At 32.8% G+C, this 22686-nt stretch overlaps 2 protein-coding genes across 6 annotated transcripts; one reads left to right on the top strand and one right to left on the bottom strand.

The window, feature by feature from the left end:
* Positions 1-54: 54 nt before the first annotated feature.
* LOC106161606 (RUN and FYVE domain-containing protein 2) lies at positions 55-22438 on the top strand. 4 transcript variants are annotated; one of them, XM_087004213.1, is made up of 17 exons: positions 56-271; positions 4787-4957; positions 5337-5454; positions 6483-6587; positions 7129-7252; positions 7665-7735; positions 7952-8026; positions 8370-8541; positions 8749-8766; positions 9452-9568; positions 10108-10275; positions 17277-17374; positions 18417-18503; positions 19375-19504; positions 19850-19944; positions 20684-20810; positions 21107-22438. In XM_087004213.1, the coding sequence occupies exons 1-17, from the start codon at positions 88-90 to the stop codon at positions 21245-21247; spliced, it is 2001 nt and encodes a 666-aa protein (XP_086860339.1). In that variant the 5' UTR covers positions 56-87; the 3' UTR covers positions 21248-22438. The 4 variants fall into 4 exon arrangements, with proteins under 4 accessions (XP_023933145.2, XP_086860339.1, XP_013394068.2 ...); XM_087004214.1 differs by lacking the exon at positions 56-271 and adding an exon at positions 2606-2772; XM_024077377.2 differs by lacking the exon at positions 9452-9568 and having other exon boundaries at positions 55-271.
* Positions 10624-15400, bottom strand: LOC106154811 (uncharacterized). 2 transcript variants are annotated; one of them, XM_013529310.3, is made up of 4 exons: positions 15302-15400; positions 13314-13508; positions 11400-11483; positions 10625-11248 (listed from the first exon to the last, which is right to left on the bottom strand). In XM_013529310.3, the coding sequence occupies exons 2-4, from the start codon at positions 13500-13502 to the stop codon at positions 11207-11209; spliced, it is 315 nt and encodes a 104-aa protein (XP_013384764.2). In that variant the 5' UTR covers positions 13503-13508; positions 15302-15400; the 3' UTR covers positions 10625-11206. The 2 variants fall into 2 exon arrangements, with proteins under 2 accessions (XP_086860344.1, XP_013384764.2); XM_087004218.1 differs by lacking the exon at positions 15302-15400 and having other exon boundaries at positions 10624-11248; positions 13314-13713.
* Positions 22439-22686: the final 248 nt, after the last annotated feature.

Raw genomic sequence — 22686 nt, 5'->3', positions numbered from 1 at the left:
TAATAGGTACAGCTTAGTACAAAATCATAAAAAGATGACTTTGGATCGAGGGTAAATCTCAATCACAGGAGAGCTCTCGTAAACAAGATGGCAGCGCCCAGTGTGGAGGGTCTTCCTCTTACGGATACATCTTCAGCTGGCGGGGACCCAGGGGTAGCAAAACCCATTGCAACTACTCAGAAAGATGAATCATCTTACTGGCCATCTCCTGTTATTGCTTTTATCAGGGGGAAAGATCCTGGAGCGAATAAAACCAAACCTAAACGCGAAAGTAAGTAATGTTGTCAGATTTTTCAGGGTTTGTGCATTTCCTGGTTCGTGTTTGTGTCAGATATCAGAGCGTATTGAGCGAGACCTAATGTGCATTTTGAAGGTTGTGTATAGAGTGAATTGATATTTGATAAAGTTGCATTACTTGATGTGGCTCGGTGGCTCCAAAAAAGTTCTGGATTATTAGATCATCTTTACACGATATACTCGAGGTTTTTTAATTTAGTATCATTAAAATTATATTTGAATCCATCAGTTTCATTCACAATTTATCTGTATTCGAATCCAGATAGCATGATTTACTATAAGAGGCTTTGAGTATGTGTTCAAGTAGGGGTACTTGGTAGACTTCAGATAAATTGGATGAATATTTGATAACTAGTAAATAATAGACCAAAATGTTGAGAGGATTTTGATTGCATCCTTCATCAATGTAGAGGTCAATCTCGGAGTGTGTCCTGCATTCTGGCCCTTGATCCTTTTCATATCTTGTCTGTATTACAATATTTTGACTGGTCCTAACATTATGCTTCCAAAGGATTTGTTCCCTTTCACAAGTTTGTTTCCAAGTTTTTAAAATAACCATTTAAAATTAATCCAGGTAGCTGGTCAGAATGATTGTAGATCTCTGTGTAGATTTAATAGGCAGGCTATCAAGCTGTTGATCCCTCAAAAAAGTTGCTGTACAGATTAGTATACCCTACAATTTGGAAAGGGTCTTAGATCAAAATGTGTAAAGTGCAAGATATAACATTATTGCTATTTTATTTTTGTTGAAAAAGAAAGGAAAAAAAACAAACAAAAAAAAAAAAAACGGAAAGTTGACAGTATGCAGGCAGCTGGGTCAAGTCACTATATGTATTGTAAGGTGCAATGTGCAAGTTAATGGAATTGTTTGCAAAGTTGCACTGAAAATGGTTTAAAGTATGGTAAACATACTTATTTGTTGAGATGCTATGCATTAACTCTATCTTAAAAATAGCACTACATGTTATCTTTCTGCCAACATAATTTTGTCCGACTCGTATTTGCAATATCTGCAGACATACTGTAGCCTTAACGTAATAATAATTAAATTATATTAATAATATATTTGTTTATTTTAAGTCGTAAATCCATAAAATATTAAGAAGACTTTTCAACATGAAATTTAAAAAGTTTATATGTAAAAATGATTTTTGAAATATATGCATATTTAATTAAATTTTCACTACAGACATAGTTGATTTAAAGTAAAAAATCCAAGATTTCACGTTTTGTTATTTTAACAAAAAATGAATTTGAGTAAAACATCATTAAAATGTGTTTTTTCTCTATGAAATGAATTTAGTGTTGTGTGTGTGTGTGTGTGTGTATATATATATATATTAAAAGTAAAAAAAGAAAAAAAGAACAGCAACTTTTTTTGCGCCGACCCGTTTCTTTCTTTCTTCAGGGGTTTTTGTTTATTTGTTACTAGGTGATGTCATAAAGGCTAAAATGTGACATCTGTAACAATGGGTGTTTAATTGTTACTTTTACCAATGCTTTTATCTATTCAATGTAGGTTTATACTTATTAATGAATAGATTTTCTTTCATTTCCCTTTCTGTTTGGGTTGTTTCCCTAGTGAATTTATAAAATGGGAATACCGGAAAGTCCTTGTTTTTGTGCATAGGGCATTCCCTAATATGCCCACTCAGACGACGTCACATTTTAGCCTTCATGACATCACCTAGTAACAAATAAACAAAAAACCCTGAAGAAAGAAAGAAACCGGTCGGGGCAAAAAAAAAGTTGCTGTTCTTTTTTTCTTTTTATTATATATATATATATATATATATATATATATATAGAGAGAGAGAGAGAGAGAGAGAGAGAGAGAGAGAGAGAGAATATGCAGTAATGTGTTAGAGAAGCCAGAATGCATTCATACATCATTATTAATGGCAACATTAATAATGAGCTGTAATATTTATACTCTAAATCCTCAGAGCACATGTCTTAAAAACCAGTTAAGCTCTAGGATGAACAAAAAGGCATATTAACCCATTTCAGTGACAATTGTTGCATATCCCTTAAAGTCTCTTGGTGATTAGATTACTGTCTGGTGAGCATCCGAGTCATAAACATATGCAGAAATCAATAGATTGGCAAGCAGTGCCAGAAAGCCTGCACTGGCAAGTGTTATACTGTATGGAATGGTCTTAGAGAATTATTGACCCATAAGAACAGAATCTCCATTATCGCAACAAGCACCGAGGAACCCATTGGTTTGGATATATTTACCTGGGAAAAGCTTTTCCCTGGAATAGTGACTCACTCTCTCATCTCATCTCATCAGCTGGCATTTCTGGGAGCTGTTTTGCAGGGTTTTTTTCTGGAAATTCAAAATGGCAGAAGAGACTATTTATCTGTGTAACTTCCGAGTGTCTGTGGATGGAGATTGGCTATGTCTGCGTGAGCTGCAAGATGTGCAGTTAGATATGCAGCACAGTATGCTCATGTCACCCACTGATGATGGTCAGTCTCTTATAATACATTTTATATGTAATATTAGCTACTTTACATAGTATGTATTAATTAATTCTGGAGTCTAGGTAATTGTGGATTTAGATTCAACCTCCAGTTATTTTCTATGAGGTGTTCAATCTTCTGGAATCATGAGACACTTGTCAAATGGAAATACCATTCTCTATCAAAAAGCAGTCATGAAGGATACTTGTTTTAGCATAAAACATTCATTTACAGGCATGTAGACAGCAATTTCAAAGGAGAGGACTCTTTCCCTGAAAAAAATACTGGGAAGCCTAACATAGAACCAAGATCTTATTTTGATTCACAGTATCCCTTTGCCCAGCCATAAGTGTTTCTTTTGAACAGTGTCTGGAAGCCCTCAAACACCTCATCCTCTGTTCCTCCTTAGCCCAGCCTACAGGCTTGATTTGGTAAAGCATGAAAGTTAATGCTTTACCAGGATGTGTCTTCATGTTTGAAAATATTTTCTGCCAGGTTATCATGTTATTTGATACAGTGGATTGATAGGGAAGACAGAGTTGTTTGAAGCACAGTCTTGTTATTAGCTGCTACTACCAAATCAATACTTCATTCTATTATTGTGTGTTCATAGATTATATATCAGAAATGAGGACCTGTCATTTCAAAGGGGAATGGTTTCTTAGTATTTCTAAGTTTCTGAGTATCTATATTTATGTATTATATTCGTAGATACTGTAGTAAAGAGTATGTTATTGCTTTTGTATAGGTTGGAGTAAATGTCATTTTCAGCTAAAGATAGACTATTAAATGTTAGAAAAGTATCTTTATGACTCCTGTCAGCTATGTGATATACAAACTTTATGATCAAAAGTGAAACTGTTGTGTTCCTTTTGTATTAATATATGGTAGATTTACCTTGAAATAAGAAAGTACTACCTTGGCTAGGCCCCTATGTGGAACCCAGCGTGCAGATGCATATTGAGAATAACTGCTTTTAGCTTGCTTAATCCACCCCATGAGTATAGCATAAAGACTGCAAATTTCCTGCAAAAGTGGTGCCAATACTTACATGAATGCACTTCCTTTATAAACTCTGTTTATTGAACCATATGGGCTATACCAAAATAGATGACAAATGGTAGTTGGTTGTGTACATGTTGATTTCAAAAGGTGTAGATCTATTCACTAGTAATATGGCATTGTCAGCAGTAGATTAACTCCTGAATACAGGGGGGGTGTGGCGGCCCAAAATTTGCAGAAGGTGTACATAGAGTAGGGAACCTTGTTCAGAAGTTTCTCCCCCTCCCGAATCTCCTATCTTTATATTCTTTTAATAAGGTAGCTAGTGTGGTTGTTCCAGCTAAGACCAATGAGATAACAAACGTAATTCAAGTGAACACTATTTTTGCTTTGTATACTTACTTATATTTTACAGACTGGGTGTTTATGATTTTATTAAAGTATTTGTACTTGATCCCTGACATTATGCTTCTAATGATGCTGGGTGGTTTAGACATTTATTGATTTTTTTGTCCATACTTGTCTATACACACTGAACTTTTCTCATAATTTGATAGGTAATTTTAATATATCTTTATCCAAATGAGTGCATTTTCACCAAGAAAGCCATGAATTGCAGAATTTTTATCAAATATTTTTCATTTTATTTATGCTAGTTTGTGTTTAGGTGAGGCATAGATGACAGAGATGGCTGTTATGTCAGGTTTTGAAGTTACGGCATTTTTAATCAATGCACATAGACTCATCCCTTTTGCGTCATTGGTTCTGTTATTTCTTTTATTCATCACCACTCTCAGTTATGAGTAGAATGTGGCTTGTATTTTTAGGAACCTATATCTTCTTAACATGTCTTTAAATATTTTTGAAAAATGAACATTTTACTAAATTAACATCACATTTCTAAATTCTAGGACAAAATCCTCTTGCCAATAAACGGTAAAATTCTTTGACTTATCGAAGCCATCCTTAAATATATATTTGCAAATCTCTCATTAAATTTTGTTATAATTGTTTTTAGGGAGGGATCCTATGGCTATTGAAAGGTCCAACTTGCTTCACGTGGCAAAACTAGTCATCAAAGAGCTGATTGACTCTTCTCTATCTCAAGGCAGGATGTTGGATGATGATTTTGTTCCGCTACAACAGTTTTTTGTTGTTTTGGAACATGTTCTTCGCCATGGGCTCAAACGTAAGATTTTAATCTGTCCATGCATTTGGGTTTTAGTAAATTTATCACTAACTCAGTACTAAGTTGATGAAAGAAAGCCAAATGCTTTTTCTCTGCCAGAGTAAATTGTTTTAACCATAAATGTTGCAAGGAACCAAGATTACTTTGTATAAGTATATATTTCATAGTGCCAGAACATCATAGTTTTTCTTTTCTTTTTGTTTACTCCCTTTTGCTTTAAAATTTGTTTATGAAATTAATTTGTTTAAGATAAATCAAATTGAAAAATGAATCATCAGCAATATACTCTGTCTAGTGTTAGGTCTTTGCATTATATTATATATCTGCAGTAGCTTAGGTTAAACCAAGCTCAGATCAGTATCTATAACATTTTTTTCAGCTAAAAAGAGCATTTTGCGAGATAAGCGAGAATTCTTCCCAGTGTTAGAACAAATAGAAAAGCATGTGTCAGAAGCAGAAGAGATAACAACCAGTGTAAGAGATATGCCAAATCTCAAGTAAGTATCACTGTCTTGTTGAAATTTATTTTCAATGATAATGGACTAGTGAGCATTGGAGCTCCAGTTCAGTAGTTTTCGTATTGATTTATTCTTACTCATGAAATGTCAGACTCTTCTGGATTTTTTTCCTGCTTTACTCAATTAGTATTTTTAGGTGACTCACGCATTTTGAACAATTTCCCAAAAGGGAGATTTTTTATTATGATATGTCAAAGACCATAACTGTCAGCCACAGCAAGCATGTATATGTTATGATTGAAAAATTTGTTTTTGAAAATATGAATGAGCAGCAGTAGTTACAAAAAAGACTTGCAGTGCGACGTGGAAAGAGGATTACACAGAATTATAATTTCCATTTTGTGAATAGAATGGGGAGGACATACTAATTGACAGTTTGCCAAGTATAACAACCACATCAAAATGACATAGATAACAACAATAACACAATAGCTTCTCAAGATAAACCCCATGCTCCAGCATGCTGTTGGTGATCTGCTGTATCATGAACAATAACAGCAGGATGCATCGAACTGTATATCACTGTTGTTAGTTGCAGCAACAGGGTACTCCTTTTCAGTGCCTTGGAAATAAGGGTCATGTGCCACTATGAGCTTCATCTACATACAATCTTACTATTCTCATTGTTTTCACAATATCTGCAGTGACCAAAATTAGTAATTACACGTTCAGTTTTAAATCAATTCTATTATTTTTCAAAGTAGGACCTACACTAATGCATTCATCGTTATCATCAATGTTTTTGGTTTCTAACTTTCTTTTTTATGTTTATTAGTAATACTATTAAATTGCTTATATAGTTACAGGTCCATTTATTGTATTTACCCTTATCTTATATTATAATATTATCTTTATTTATAATTTATTTTTTTATTTTTGAATGTTTTGTTATTTGACTGTCTTGTTGTCATATTTATTGACCAGCATCAGTATCATAAAGAGTAGATTAACATGGATATAATGAAGTTATCTTTGGGTGATATTAGAAAACATATTGTTTTTACCAGGACACCTCTAGGAAGAGCTCGTGCATTTTTGAGATTGGCCTTGATGCAGAAGAGACTTGCTGATTATTTCAAAATTCTCATAGATAAAAAGGATGATGTACTTGTGTAAGTATTAGATGATTCTCTGTGCATATTGAAGGTGTAAGGGGAAATGGATCATCCGAGTACTCATCCACCAACTAGATATGGCTTATTACAGTTCAAAAGCGATGCTGCTGATTTCTGATGGTCTCCCTGCCTCCATTGGTAAAATGCTGTAAATGATACAAAGAAGCTTACAAACCCATTGGAATATACCCCCTAGCCATGACGCAGGCTGGACTAAACAGTTAAATTGGGTGTTCAGATAATGGGAACTAAAGATGATCACAGTACCAACTGAACAGGCTGCTATATTAAGACCATTTTGTATGCCAAGAACCATCAGAAGATGAGTAAAGCATATTTTTAGAATAAATTATATACCTGTCAAGGCTCTTAGGGATTTAAATCAGTTGTGCTTTTAGCTTATAACAAACATTGTGTGGAAGCTGTGTGTATTGTGTTGGTTGTGATACATACCCCAAATGGTGTTATGATAAAATAATTTTATTCACAATATAGGGTGCATGCAACATCAGGTAATATGCAATCTTTATTTTTACAGAGATTTCTATGAACCTGGTGCTTTTATGCTAGAAGAAGAGGGAATAGTTATAAGTGGCCTCCTGGTGGGATTGAATGTGATAGACTGTAACATTTGTATCAAAGAAGATGATCTTGATGAACCAGTAAGTACAATAGGTTTCTATGTTTTTTTTCAAAATTGGAGCAGACTAGACCGTCATCTGATGTCACCAGATGCTTAGATTGCATGTTATGGTATTTAAAATCCCAAAGTCTGAAGGGGTGGGGGTGTGGGGTGACTTGCTGGCTGGTGACACCCATAAAAGCCTGTTTCTAGTGTCAAAAGGTAAACCAAAACAAATTCTGTATCAAAATTGACATTAAAAAAATTTAGCAATTGATATTCATTTTGCTTTCGTGAGAAGACCGGAATACATATTTTTGGTATTTTTCATACTCAGTCCAAAGACCTCAAAAGCATCCTGATATATGAACTATTTGGGAATTTGTTATTATAATATAATATAATTATGTCCTGACAATTGTACCTTATTGCAATTTCTTTTTTATTTTCAGATGGGTGTCATTGATTTCAGCTTATACCTAAAAGACAACAGTTTTTTGGGACAGAATGATGAAGAAGATGGGTGAGTTGTGAAAAAGGTGATATGGAAATAAATCAGTCACATGTTGTTTATATTGTGTCTGCAAGTATTTAGATCTATAGATATGAATATATATCCATTGCATAATTATGTTTGAAAGGATATGTAAATACCTGTGCATTTTGCTAGCTCTTGTAGATATAACATATTTTGCAATATTTTGTAGATTCAACTGAAACTCCTTCTTTTTTTTTATAGCTCTGAGGGAAACGCAAAGATGGCAGCCATCTTGGACCAAAAAAATTACCTTGAAGAATTAAACAGACACCTTAAGTAAATATTATCAAATAGTGGAAGCATAAGATACAGAGGTTTTTCTACTTATCTACTTAATTATCCATTAAAGCATTGTGACAAATTTCTGTCTACCAGTAATGGGAATTTTTATCCTTTTGGGAGATTTCATTCATTTTATGATTTAAGAGGGAAAGAGTTTATATTAAATGACGTAAGAGAGGGATTTGATAAGATCAGTATTTGATAGAATTAATGATTCTTTCAAAAAACAATCACTACATAGCTTTATGCTATGAATAGAATTTTCATCTCAGAATATTGTACATATATGTTTAGTACTTTCAAATTGTCAATAAGTGCATTCAACATTGAATTCTAGTGCCACTGTGACTAATCTTCAGCAAAAGATGGAGGCTGTGCAGACTTCCAACACGCTGATGAGAGAAGATCTTGCAATATCTAAAAATAATATCTTGGCCCTCCAGGAAGAGAACAGTCAGTTACGACAAGAAAAAGAAGGCCTGGAGACAAGTTATCAAAGGAAAATGGAGGTATGTTCTGAAATTTGAGCATTTTACTGTATTCATATCAAAGAAAAGTAAATCAAATAGGAATTATTAGATGTATGTTATTATAGTGTGCAATTTTCAGACCTAAATATTTTTCTTCTTCAATATGATTTTTCTATAACAAGAAATATCTGTTATGTTCATTAGAAAGTTGGATTATAAGTGTTAACATTTCATTTCATGTCTAAGGGGAAACATAGAAAGCAGGTAAAATGCAACCAGTCATTTCATTGATAAAATTCCATTGTTCCATTGTTTGTCTGCATTGTTTACAATTCAAACCTGATTTGATTTGTTATATGTAATCATGTGTTTTCAGTTAACCTCACCGGTTGTCTTTGTTACAGTCCATGCAATTCATACTGTACTTACACATTGTTTTTGCTTGAAATAGCGAGATTGTATGTTCTTTTTAAATATTTCAAAGAATTGGCTACCTGATTTACTATGGATTTTAAATTTGATAAAAATTTAAAAAAAATCTGTGTAAAAATGCGGGATTGTGCCAGTCAAGATTATATTTCTCTGCAGACTTAAATTTGACTTCTGGTTGGTGGCAATCATTTTAGATATTTAACCTCTTGTGCAGCTATCTTTAGTTGCTCATTAATCCCAAACACCTTGACATTTTATTTCATGAAAAATATTTTGGGTAATTTTATTAAGCTTGGCACTGTTTGTATGCATGTGTTTTATGTATGTATAGCATGCTTGTTTGTAAGTTTTATGTGTCAAATTGAGGTCAGGACAAAAAAAAAATCAAAAACAAGAAAAAAAAAAGGTAAAATGTCCCTTTCTAAAACTGACAAACATTAGAGCAATCTGATGAAAATTTTGTGGACAATTTAAAAAGAGGAGAAAGTTAGCATGTGTCCCTGTCCCTTCTTTCCAGTCTGCTCAGGCTGACTTGTCAGTAGAGCGGGAGACCTATATCACCTCTCGGCAAGGTCTGGATCATTTATATGCCGATTCAAAGAAAAGAGAGGAAGAGGAGATCCAAATGAGAATGGTTTGTACCCATACCCTGCCTATCTTTAATGTCGTAATGTTGGTATTTGATTTAATTTGCATACTGCTCTGTTTTTTTCTTACCATTTTATTTCTTCTGTGATGCATATTGTTGTTGTTTTTGTTGGAGAATGATCCTAGGGAACCTGAAAGTCTTGGTTTAACTTACTTGCATGGTTGTATTGGAGAAAGTGAAACTGAACTGTATTCTTGGTTTTGATGCTAAGAAGACAATGAGGGCAGCATGACATTGACAATCAACCTGTTTCATTTGTCATAAAATTTATAATGATAAAAGATGAAGTTAACTGTGAGAAAAAGAGGTGTTTGCACTTCTCTGTTTGATTAATTGAATTTGCCTGTGATATTCTTATGACAAAATTTTCTGTGGTAGTCATTATCATTATCCATACACAGAAACAGTTTCAATGTAGTCAGAACTGTAGCATTGAAAACACATTTGGTACAATTTATTAGGAGTTTAATGACAGAACTCTCCTTTGAAAATACATATATTTAGACTTTGTGTAATATTCATAGGACCTTGAAAAAGAATTAGAACTGCAAATAGGCATGAAAACAGAGATGGAGATGGCTATGAGACTGCTGGAGAAAGATGTCCATGAGAAGCAGGACACCGTTGTATCTCTGAGAAAGCAGTTAGATGAAATAAAACAGATTAATTTGGAGCTGTACAACAAACTGCAGGTAAGTAGGCTCGTAAGTTGGGAGAAATGTGTTGTTGAGAGGTTTGATATTAGTAAAAGAGTGAGGTAAAGTTGGTAAAAATTGGGAAGGCTCGTTTCTGTATATGTGCATGTTTGGACAAAATGTATTATAATCTAAATAGTGTCAAGGCCCAAGAGGTAGATTTTTTCATGCAAGCATGAACCAGTGCACATTAACTGATTCTTCATGATTAGACACATATTTGAAGTTCTGTTTTATGTTATAATAACAGTACATAATATCAAAGATTGAAAGTGTGTCAATTGAATTTTTAGTAAGGAAGAGTTAATCTTAATACTAATTCACCATATTGTTATAACTCTTGAGGAAAGGAGCAGTGCAGTTAAATATTTTATAAAAGAAACCATTTGAATTGATTATGAATGATATTTGCTATCCCATCATTACTGCATTGATTATGTGTTTTAGGTAGACCACAATCCCATGCAATTATTTGAGATGTGGTAGGCACTTGAAAACTGAGAATGGAAATTTCTTTAATGATTATAATAATACAAAATGCATTGAAGATTATATTGTTTCTAATTTTCTCCTGCGTCATTGCGGTAATGTCTTCCGATTATTATCCCAAGAAAATGAAACAATGCTTTAAAAACACATTTTAGAGATCTTACATTTTTTTTTTATTTTTCACATCTGAATTGAACACCTTATAATTTTGTGAACTAATACACAAGTCAGGTATAAAGGAAATAGAAATGAATGATCTTTTGGAAAAAAATCCATTTTACAACAGAAATACAATGGTTATCCATTCCAGTTTTTAATGCCCTTGTGCCTTTAACAAGGTAGTGCAGTCTTACTACATGAGAACAGTAAAAGTTCATTGTAATTTTTCTGCTTGCATGTCTTGACTTTTGCCAGAAATCACAAACAATGCAAAATATCTTCATTCCAAACTTGGTTCATCTTGGGGAAGTCTGCGCTCTATCTGTAAGATGCAAATGCAATTGTCTATAATTTTCCATACTTATTCCGTGGCATGTTTTTAAACAAGATGGTATTACTGTGGTACATATTTGATGATATTAGGTAAAACTGGTGATATTTCAGTAGGTAGACTATGTTAAATGTGTCTGTACCTGTTCCCATAAACTCTGGGTTGTTCCAGCACCTCCTAGCCACTGGCCATGGGCACACACCGTCTTTAGCCTTTCAAACTCACCCTGAAGTGATCAGAAATATTGGTTTGTGTAAAATCTCAGTCTGTTCTTATACAAAATACAACTGTGCAGTTTTTCTACTGTGTTGTTAACTGTAACTTTCAAACTCAATATGAAATTATACATATGTATGAAATAACTAAAAACAGATTTAAGGCCCATTTCCAATGTAACCATCGTTCTATGTAGATTGATCAAACTTTGTGGTGAGACTTGCAGAATGCAATCAGATAAACTGAATGACTCTCTTACTCTTGTTTTGAAGGTACTTGTATAATCACCAGCTTTTCTGTATATTCTACTCAATGCCAGGAGGTGTGTTAATCTTGTTATCTGATTGTATTCATCGAGAGGACCTTCAGAGTTGGATCAATCAAAGTTGAACGTTAGTTACATTGGGAATAGGCCTTTAGTTTAAATTTTATTGTATGAAAAAAGTTCAAGAATATGAGTTTATATATTTTACATAAGTATTAGCAAAATTTAAAGAGAAAACAAACCCTGAAATATATTTTATTTTTAACCATAACAACATGAAGCATTTTCAGCATTTTGTTGTCTTGATCCCATGCAATCTCAGAGATAATTAGAACATATTATAAGATCATCACAATAACAAGACCAGTAGTTTTACATCAAAATGAGTGCACCAGGATGTAATTTAGGGTCATAATATTTACGATGATGTTCTTGTTAACTAGACCTCATCATTTGAAGCACCTGCTTTAAGAAACATTACCTTTTGAGCAGTAGGGTTCGGAGGATGCATTAGGAAGCGAGGTTATACAAAAGCCATTATTGTCCCATTTATACTCATTTTGACTGGTAACATCTTACAGGTTTCACATCATTACCTGTGGAAACGTGATCTTTCCACTTGATGATGGTAATCAGAAGTCTGATGGAAGAGGGTAATTAGTGTTTACCACTGTGGAGAAGCGAGAGTGTGTAATTATGAATTTTCCTGAAAAGTTCACTAGTATTGTATTCATGAACATTCCTGCTACAAAATAAAGATGATTTTATACTTCTTGATGCCAAAAATATGACCAGTATTGCTCAGTGAAGAGTCTATTTCGATCATGTCACATAATCTTTGATCACATTTATGTTTTTTTGCAAATGAAGGTATCAGTTCTTCTTTTCTTCATGTTTTTTGATGGTGCACAATAACTTTCATAGCTTATGGTAGGGAGACATTTTAATTACAAACAAGTTCCAAAATTCTTAGCCATCCCAGCATCTAATTTTTTTTCAAGATATTTAAAGAGTTCCTGTTGCCCACAGAAAAATGCTTTCTGTCAAGAACTCAAGTGGATCTGCAGGTCTTTAGAATGTTGTGTTGGGTAATGCCATATGATCAAATTGTTAAAATTTTGTAAGTAATCATGGCACTTCATACAATGCTCTGTCACTTTTATATGGTTGTTCTTCCACAGACAAAAATGAATAAATAAATAAATAATGAATAAATAAATAATTTTAAAGAACTGAGGTTAAATAAAACTCAGTGATCCAATTGGAATGATTTTGAGTTTTTGGTCAGAATTGAGAACTTGAAGACAGGTATCTATATGATTATATCATGTTTGAAAATTAAGGAATGACTTAGTACACGATAGTCTTCAATTTACATGGAGTTTAGTTGTTTATTCACAGTACATAATCATCTTTCAATGATACATTTGTTACAGTAAGAACCCTCTTTTGCAAATGAATCGTCTATGACCAGTAAATAGTCTTGATAGGTCAACCTTTACTTCTATATTTTTGTCAGCAGTTAAAATTGCTGATTATTTGAGAGATAAATGAAATTACAAATAAAATCCTTACCTGAATCACATCATGGACAAGTTTTCTAATAAAAGGCCTGACTTGACAGAGATCTTCTGGGGAGTTCCTTTTACCAGAGGATGAAGGTCCCCATCCTTTGCTGTAGTGGTACATCTGGGCAGATGTGTACAAAACCACCTGCATCAGAATCAGCCCAATGATAGACAAGCTCAGAACCAGCTTAGACATCGTGATCTGCAAGATAATGAAAGAATAGTGAAAATAAGTGAGGTTATCCTGTTTTGAGAGGGATAAACTAGCTCACCCTTGATAGTTTAACGAAGATTTTGTCTTATTCTGATATAGTTTCAGTTCTGTGATGTGTTTTAGCACCGCTGAAATTGAGTCAGTGATTATTTCATGTTTTCGAAAATGTCTTCCAATGGTAATTCGAAAAAAAAAAAAAAAAAGGCTAATCAGGAAAGTGTGGAAATCATAAGTATGTGCTAAATCCAATGTCCTGTTTTTATGGGAGAATATAAATGCTATGCTGTAAATTTTTTGTAGTGAAGAGAAAATAATAAAATCTAGAAATAAGTGACTAAATGCGTCCACCAGCACCATATATGTTAAAAAAGTAGCTTCATATCACATTTATATTGCCAATACAAGTAAGTCTGTATTTGAGAAATATATATATATATTTTTAGCTGGGAGGTTAAGTCACTGATTAAGTCAATTAAGCAGCTTGTTTTTCCTTATCTCCTGAGTTTCTTTGTCAAATAAAGACTCTTTGAATTGATGTCAGTTGATTATAATGGATATTACTATAGTTATTATCAAGTTGGAACTATTTTCATACTTCCAATTTTTTTCCTGTAATAATTGTTTATAAAAATAGGTTATCATTATCTCAGTTTATTGTCTCAAAACAGCTTATTATTATTATTATTTCAGACATTTCAGACGTAGATGGTACTTTTTGAAGATAGTTAAATACACTTGATCAAAAAGTTCAGAAAATCAAATTGTTTCTAATAATTAAAAAGCTATGTAATGTAGTAGGAAAATAATCATTGTATATAAAAAAGTAATTATCTATCAATATTTGGTATAAATATTTACCTTAGCTCATATGGTTATTTCATAATTGTTGAATATAGCAATGTGTCTAAATTTTTTTTTTTTGGCTGAGTTTAGAATGGCAGTCAGGCTGACCTAGTCAAAGGATCCTTGTTCAGAATATTAAGACCAGACATTAATGTACTATCCAGCAGACGTTTACTGGCACTTTGTGAGAAGATCCTTATATGCCATGTGTGCGTAGTAAATATCAGCCATTGTTTTAAAAACACATCTGCTGAAAAACACACTTTAGTGCCTGTAAGGATCCTCATAAAAGAACTAAATTTAGTTCTAGTGTTAGTAAAAATTATGGCAAGGATAACAAATTAATCTCATTTACACGCAAAAAAGGAATTAAGAAATAACCTGAATGAACAATTATGCATTTTCTCATTTTGTCAGTTTCTTTTTCATCTTATTGTTGTTGCTCTGCCAAAAATGCCCAAAATTCAACAAATTAGGAATTCAAGAATTTCCTGTAATGAAGCATGTTTTTTGTTGAAATTTCAATTGGTACAATAAGTAAATTAATAAATAAAATAAATAAATATATAAATAGGAAATAGATAAAGAAAAATGTAACTTGCAACATTAGTTGCAATTTTTTTGTTTTTAAAAGCAGATTAAAAAAAACTGATAGAAAAAGAAAAAACTGGTAAATATGAATAGGAAAGCAAAGTTTAGCTATCACTCGGTTGTTGTCTAACTGGTCAAAAAAGTTGTTTTTTATAAACTTGGTTGAACTGACAAGGTTTTGGCAACTAGAGGATAAATTCTTTGTTCACTGAAACAAGTTTGAAACAAGTTGAAACTGTTGAAAAAACAAAAGAAATAAGACGCACAAATGAAAAGTTTACATAAAACAATTCCTTGAATGCCTGGGATGATGATTTCTCTTAGCTTACATCATTTTTGTAACTTACCTTTTCTTAGCTTTGACTCTTCTTCAAGTTGTGAAGCAACTGTTGAGATCCGGGCTGTTGTCTCTTGCTATCTCGCAAATAAATTCTTAGCTCCTCCACCTTTTGCCTCCTTATAAATGGTTAGTTTTACCTCAAGGTGAAAGAAGTGACGCCTAGGAAGAGCCCACTTTTGCGAAGATGAACTTTAATTCTGACAGCAATTATCATTTACATGCTTAGGGACCATTTCAAAAGAGAAGACTAAGTATTGAGTTTGTTGTCAAAGAGTACAAAACTTCCACAAAAAGTTTTATGATATCTTCTAGCATTGTAGAATGTTTAATTGAACTTGATAATGTGATGTATAAATACAAAAATATTATTTTTATTAGAAAGATAATATTCTTTTTTATTTTGGATGTAAGTAGCAACGTTTTGAGTCTAAATTCTTGTTCACCCATCTTAAAGAGGCAGTTTTTTTGGATATGGAATGAAAAAAATAGAAAATAGAAAAAATGGATAAATTAATGAATAAATGAAATTATTAAAGTAAAAAAGGAAAGCATACATACTGTAATGAAATTACAGTCCACAACAATTTTCTTAATACTGTGCAATCATCACCTTTGTGACCTGAAAACCCAAAAATACTACACGAAATGTTTTGAAGACTATGTTTCCCTAAGTAGGCCCAAGCCAGTTTTATACTTTGATATCATTATTTTGTTTCCATCAATTTGAAGCTTCATCAAAATAAATTAAAATCCTGATGCTGTATTGAGGCAATTTGAAAAAAAATAAATATTGTCAAAAATTTCTCATTAATTCCTTCCAAATTTATTATGTGATGGAGGTATATGAGATTTAACCAAAAATGTGAAAATTTGTTTTTCTGTTGTTGTTATTGTTGTTGTTGCTGCTTTTTAGCCATAAATGCCATGGAACAGCAGCTGTCATCTTGACCTCTTACCTTGAACCAATTTCAAAATGAGCAATAAAACTAAATGTTCGAAACAGCCAGAATTAAAGTTTGAATTTTTATGCCTCAGAGATATGTTTCCACATTTTTAGAATAGAATCATGTGGATTATTTTTCACTTCTAATTTTCATTAGAAGTTTAAGCTGTATAGATGGTAAATTGGCTGATTTTTGATAAATACAATGCATCAAAGACAAATCAAGAAATCTGAAATGTCAGGTCCTCTTCGTACCTGTTACCAGTGTAGGATAATGAGCAGATGTAACAGTTTTGATTTATAGTATGATAGTTTGTTAGTTCATTTTAGTGTTTTATCTGCTGTATTTCAAAACTCTGGATTGAATGGTCCTCAACTGTGTACCTAACTGATACCAACTGTGAAATAATTTCCATAAGAGAATTTTTTAGCTTTTTCCCTTTCTTTACATGCAGGTGTTTGGAAATCATTATTCAGAACGTGACGATGTGAAAGGAAATTGCGAGCACGATTAACTGATGCACATTTTACAAATAACAGGTCATTTTAGTGGTAACATTCAAGCCTTAAAATAGCAATCTAAGCCACAAGTGGGGATTGCTAACTTAAATGGGCATATCAATTGGTTTTTAAGCAGTTATCGCAGGAAATTATACAAAAGAAAAATAATAAAAATAAAAAATACAAATTCACAACATTAAACTCTCCAAAGATCGAGACATATTTCAGTTTCAACGCCAAACACGCCCAGTCTGTCTTTAGAAATAAGAAACTAAAAATACTTTTACATTCCCCAATTATAACATACTTTTCCAAGAGTGGAAGTGTGTAACACATGACTAAAATAATAGCATATGAATGAACAGGCAAACGGGGGCATGAAAAAATTACCAGGACTCAAAGCTGGCTTAAAGCAGGGCATAGAAACTTGTTTTGATGATAGTTATATGCAAAAAGAAAAAAAAAAAAAAAAACTACTTTCATGTCCTCAAACAATCTTAATGAATAAGGTCTAAACCTATTTTCTTTGAACCTTTAGGCATGTGATGGCTCTCTAAAACACAAAACAGAACTTGTTGCCAAGCTTGAAGAGAAGACCAACCAGATGCAAGAAGCAATGAGGGCCATGGAGGCAAGGTACAAAATTAGTTTTAAAGAGAGAACAGAGATTTTAAAAATAATTTTTTATTTACTTATTTTTTACTTCTAGTATATTGTCCTAAAATTGAGGCAAGGTAGAAAATATGAAAGGCGTAGTTGCCACATTAGTTGTTTTTTTTTTTTGCCTTGCTCAACCGAAATTTAATTGTGAAGCAATATTTAATGAAAAGGAGATCATGGCCTCACATACTAAGCAACCTATTGGATCTTGATAATTGTTGAAAAAAAAAATGACCAGGACGGGATTTTAATAATGGATTTATTGTGAATTTATGGCAGGCTGTGGCTGTTTTTAAGGCCTCTTTTAATTTTGTCTTATTTCCATGTAATTGTTAAATGTTTCCTACCATATTGTTGTAGTTCAGTTCTTTTTTAAATGTGTCTTTTGATACAAAATTAACATGATGGTATTGTGAAGCATTGCTTTTCTCATGCAGTTTGCTTTAACTGTAATTTATTTGAATGTGTAGGGTCAATGTATTTGTGTTTTGTGGGATATTAAAAAACATATAAAAAGCATTTAGAGAATCAATCTAGTCATGAAATTTTTATCTAGAGAGCTGCTGTTTGGTTTTAAACTTAATTAACTTTGAAGCAAATATTTAGAAATGGCGTGTATTAATGGAGGAAAGCAAAAGGGAAAACAGAATATTAGATTTTTTTTTTGTATTTTGTGTGCAAACATAGTTCATAGAATGATTTAATTTGAGCTAATAACTTTGTACCCACTCAAAATTAGCAGGAATATGTCATAATTTTGCAAGATAAGATGAGATTTCCATCAGCTTAGTGAAATGTTTTCATGACAAAATGAATGTCACTATTAGTTGAGAGGATCAGTGGCCTGTTTGCTTTACAACTGATGTGAGCCTTGCATGCCAGCATGGCTGCTGCACTCATAAAATATTGTTCATCATCTTAAAATGTCTATATTTATTGTTATTATTGAAATGATCTGTTCAATATTAAATGTATCCCTGCTTCTCTTTTTCTTTTTGCATGATGTAACCTTCATCAGAGTAAAGCAATGTGAATCAGACAAAATTGCAGCTGAGGAGACGGCACGCAAGTTGGGTCAGCAGCTTGCAGAGAAAGATTCTAGGCGGTAAGAGACTTAGATTAGTTTAGGAAAATGAAGATTATTTGTGTGTTGTGTTTTATGTTAGCTCTGTAAAATATTGTTCATTTAGCTGTTTATTGTGTATTTTGTAGTAAGCTGTGTTCTGTGTTTTACTTTTGCATGCAAATGGACTCAGTTTGAGTTTACAGTGAAAATAGAATAAACAACTAGATTTATTTATTTATCTATAATGGAAAGTTATGCCTTAAACTAGTTTGTATTAATGGTGATTAATGAAAGTGAATTAGTTTTGAAAGGAAATTTGTATTTGAAAGATCTTATTGCATAAATAGTGTTGAAGTTACCCAAATCTGGCTAGTTTGTAGTTAATGGTTTATAGAATAGGGTTAATAAAAATATTATCAATTTTTGAAATATTTCCCAGTATATGAAAACCAACCTCATTTAGACAGTTAAATACTTATTATAACCAAATACACCACTGCTGTGTTAATTGGCAATTTTAGATACACTTTGAGATGTTCAATTTAATTTCTTCATTTAATTTAGTTAAACATCACTTGTAGCAAGTCTTTTTTTTCTTCATAGAGCTATGGGTGCTCTTAAATATTAGAAATTGCTTTATAGTAAGGTTTGTTCAAAGAGAAAAAATATTTACTTAATTCATGTTTGAAAAGTGCAAGGAGTATTGAGTTGGACTTCATAAGAACATGAACTACGTATTTTCTGTTAGGCACAGTTGAACAGATATTTCAGATGGAGTAGAGTGGGGTGGGGGGGGGGGGGGGCTTATACCAACTGACTGTATTGAAAAATCTACATCCTCCCTTGTTACAGACTTGCGGAAAGAAAAATTCCACTCAATAAAGACATTTGTATATTTTTCACAACACAGGGCTGCCTTGGAAACAGATCTAAGAATTGAACGAGAGTGGCGGGGCACGGTCCAGAAGACACTGGAACAGGAGAGGGGGAAGGTGTCTCAGCTGCAGTCTGATTTACAGCAGATGGGAAAGGTAAAACAGGTAGGTAGTAAAAAGTTACTTATTTGTCTGTTTTTTTGCTATTTCACACAATCAGTTGTTTTGTATTGTATTAATGATCCTCTGCATAAATCAAATGGCGAATTTTAAAAACAAGTTATCCTATATTCTGAATGAAGGGTCTTTTGCCCACGCTGATAACTATAATGCCCACTCAGACAACTTTAATGGATACTGCTGATGATGGTGTTGGCGGATGACCAATATTATGCAATCTTCTGAGTCTTCTGCCCACATCAAAATCTTAAATGGATACTGCTGATGATGGTGCTTAAGCAAACTAATTGTAACATTATATCTAAACTTAGATAATGACTTGTCTTGCAGGAATACAGTGACTTGATGAAGAGGCATGAAAGTATGAAACAAACTTGTGAGGAACAGGAAAAAGCTTTGACAGAACTTGGTTCTCATTTGAGCGAGTATGTATCATTTGACAAAGGACATTAAAAATTTTTTTTAATAAAGCTGTTACGTAATTTCACGTTAAGCAGCAAAAGTTGTAGGCAGTACATGTAAATGATCTGCTAGTTATTTTTCAATTCTCACTTTAGTTGATTTTTTTATTGACAACAATTTATATGTGTCTGGCTCTTTCAATGGGAATTGACCAAGCTAGTCCAAAGTCTTGCGACTTACTGTAAAATCAAGCAAGATATTGCAGGACTTGAATAGAGTGGAGTCAGAAATAATGGTAGACTAGCAAGTCCAGTGTGACATTGAAAAAAAAAAGCTAACAATTTTTTAGAGATATTTTCCTGGTTCTGAAGTTTTCTCAGATTACACATCTACATAACACAACAGTACTACTTCACTTTGCTTTGGGTGTCACTTTAATATTGCTTTTTAAGAGTACATTCTCAGCACATAGAGTTTCATTCTTATCTCTGAAAAAAAAAAAAAAAAAAAAAAAAAAAAAAAAAAAACCCACTCATGGAATCTTGCCTGCATTCTAGTTTTGTATACTTCGTGCAGTGATGGCAGCCAAGTTCTAGGCTCAAACAATGTCCATTAAATGGTTTTGAAAAAGTTAAGCTCAATAGGTTTTACTTGCATAACCCTGATATATATATATATATATATATATATATATATATATATATATATATATATATATATATATTCTTCTTAAATATGAGATTCTTGACTGTCATTTTTAAGGTCAAAATTGAAAATGGAGGATCTTCGTGAAGCACAGCAGGCCTTGAAGGAAGCGCAATGGGCTGATGATGCTGAGGCTACTAATTGTAAGGGTTGTACCAAAGAATTCTCTCTTTCAAGGAGAAAAGTAAGTGCCATTATTTCCCTTACTTTGTGGTTCTTCTGTCTGTCTTTCTTATGATAGCTATTTTGTGTGAAATTAGCAAGTCATTAAAGTTTTGATAAAAAAAAATTCATCTGTAAGGTCTCTTTAATTATAATGGCAAAAAATGAAAGAGATGATACTAAATGAAAAAGTTGTAACTTTTTGGGACTTAAAACTAGAATCAAATCTTTTGACTACAGCAGTAGACTACACATTCATGTCTTCCCAATTCAGCTCAAAGTCGTCACATTTGGTTTAAACATATTGAATGCTTTCAGCACCACTGTCGCAACTGTGGAGACATCTATTGCTCTGAATGTTCTGACAACAAGATGCCACTGCCATCCTCTGCCAAGCCTGTGAGGGTCTGTGACAACTGCCATACTTTGCTGCTCCAGAGATATTCTGCTAATAAATAAAACTGAACATACCTTCAGTGAGAGACACATTTTACTTGCATCTATTTGCCTGTCATTCATTCCAATGTGGATCATTCTACCCTTATATTTGTTGAACCCATCAAGTTTCTCCTTTGAAATTTACAGAGAAATCCATGAAAAATTGTCAAAACCAATTACCATTTTCTTTACTCAGAACTAATTCTCAAAGCTAGTGGCAGTATTTCAGAAATGAATGCTATCCTAGCCACTGAATTGACACAGGTGATTGGGGTGCATTTATTCTGCTATTTGTGTCACATTGTGGTGATCAGCATTGTTATTTACCAGTGATTGTTTGGATCATAACATATATTTATTATGTGGTGGGGCATAGCTATAACTGTGGAGCTGACATCATTGCATTTGTTGTTCCCATGCTTATTTGGAGTTCAGCAGAAGATTGCTGTCTGTTGTGACATGTTGTACAATGGAAGTAAGCTGTGCAAATTGTTGTTTGAGGCCCCTAGAATTTTACATGGCGTTAATTGGTGCTCAAACTGCCAAATCCTCTGTAGTAAATGACTCTTGGTGATGAGAAAAAGCAGCGAAGAATAAATTATTATTTTAATGCCATATAATGCATCTGTAATATTAACAGACTATTATTTAACCTCCCAAGTTTTGTTCATATCTTGTTTTAGGTTCAGCTAATAGAATGTCCATCCTTAGGGAGTGATGAATTTAAGATAAAAGTTTGAGATGTGCTAAAAGCTCAGGGCAGGGCTATTATGTATATTGTCAATTGTAGTAAATGTATAAATGCTATATATTTCATGATGAGGGTTTTAAACCACTGAAGATTATGTTAGATGACAAATGTAATTATCTTCTTGAAAAGCATAAGCTTATTATTAAGACATCATACTAGGCATATGGTTCAGCATCATATTGATGTAAAGAAAGAAAAAGGTTTCTAATAAAATTTTAAAAGTAAATTGAAAGTTTTATTGACTGAAATTGCACTAATCAAATGTATCACTTTTTATGTTGAGGAAAAATGTTTAACATTTTACTGCCGACTGATTGTTAATCATCAATGAAACTCTTGTGAATCAGTTACCTTATTTACCAGTTATTAATATTTCCTGTTATTAAATCCTTTATGTTAAGTCACAATGTCAAGGTTAAGGTGTATCAAGTGGTTTGTAAATAAAATTGGTATATTTTTCATATTTGTTTTTCAATGCATACACATAATGTGCAACTTTAAATTAGGGGTTGTTTTCATGCGACCTTATCTAGTGATTTCTTGTGATGGGATTCTTTCACATGACTAAAATTTGGGTTTCAAATCAAATGGTAAATGTACCTTGCAGCTATGATATGATAATGTTATGACAATGGCAGTAAGACACCCCTACCCTCAGAAGTGGTTTTGGTTTTTCAGTTGAACCAAACTGGAATGTTTATAAAATCTC

This window comes from Lingula anatina, chromosome 2 (genome assembly GCF_051362555.1).
Source record: "Lingula anatina isolate TDL-2025a chromosome 2, LinAna3.0, whole genome shotgun sequence".
Classification (NCBI taxonomy): Eukaryota; Metazoa; Brachiopoda; class Lingulata; order Lingulida; family Lingulidae; genus Lingula; species Lingula anatina.
The sequence above is the reverse complement of the archived record's forward strand: the minus strand, read 5'-3'. Positions and strand labels throughout refer to the sequence as shown.

Bases quoted from the DNA above. Each gene is read 5' to 3' on its own strand.
- LOC106154811 (XM_013529310.3), bottom strand. From the start codon at position 13,502: ATGTCTAAGCTGGTTCTGAGCTTGTCTATCATTGGGCTGATTCTGATG. The intron at 11,484-13,313 runs GTAAGGATTTTA...TGATCACTTCAG, and splicing joins TTGTCCATGATGTGATTCAG to GGTGAGTTTGAAAGGCTAAA. The intron at 11,249-11,399 runs GTACAGACACAT...TGCATCTTACAG, and splicing joins CCCAGAGTTTATGGGAACAG to ATAGAGCGCAGACTTCCCCA.
- LOC106161606 (XM_087004213.1), top strand. From the start codon at position 88: ATGGCAGCGCCCAGTGTGGAGGGTCTTCCTCTTACGGATACATCTTCA. The intron at 17,375-18,416 runs GTACAAAATTAG...AACCTTCATCAG, and splicing joins ATGAGGGCCATGGAGGCAAG to AGTAAAGCAATGTGAATCAG. The intron at 19,945-20,683 runs GTATGTATCATT...GTCATTTTTAAG, and splicing joins CTTGGTTCTCATTTGAGCGA to GTCAAAATTGAAAATGGAGG.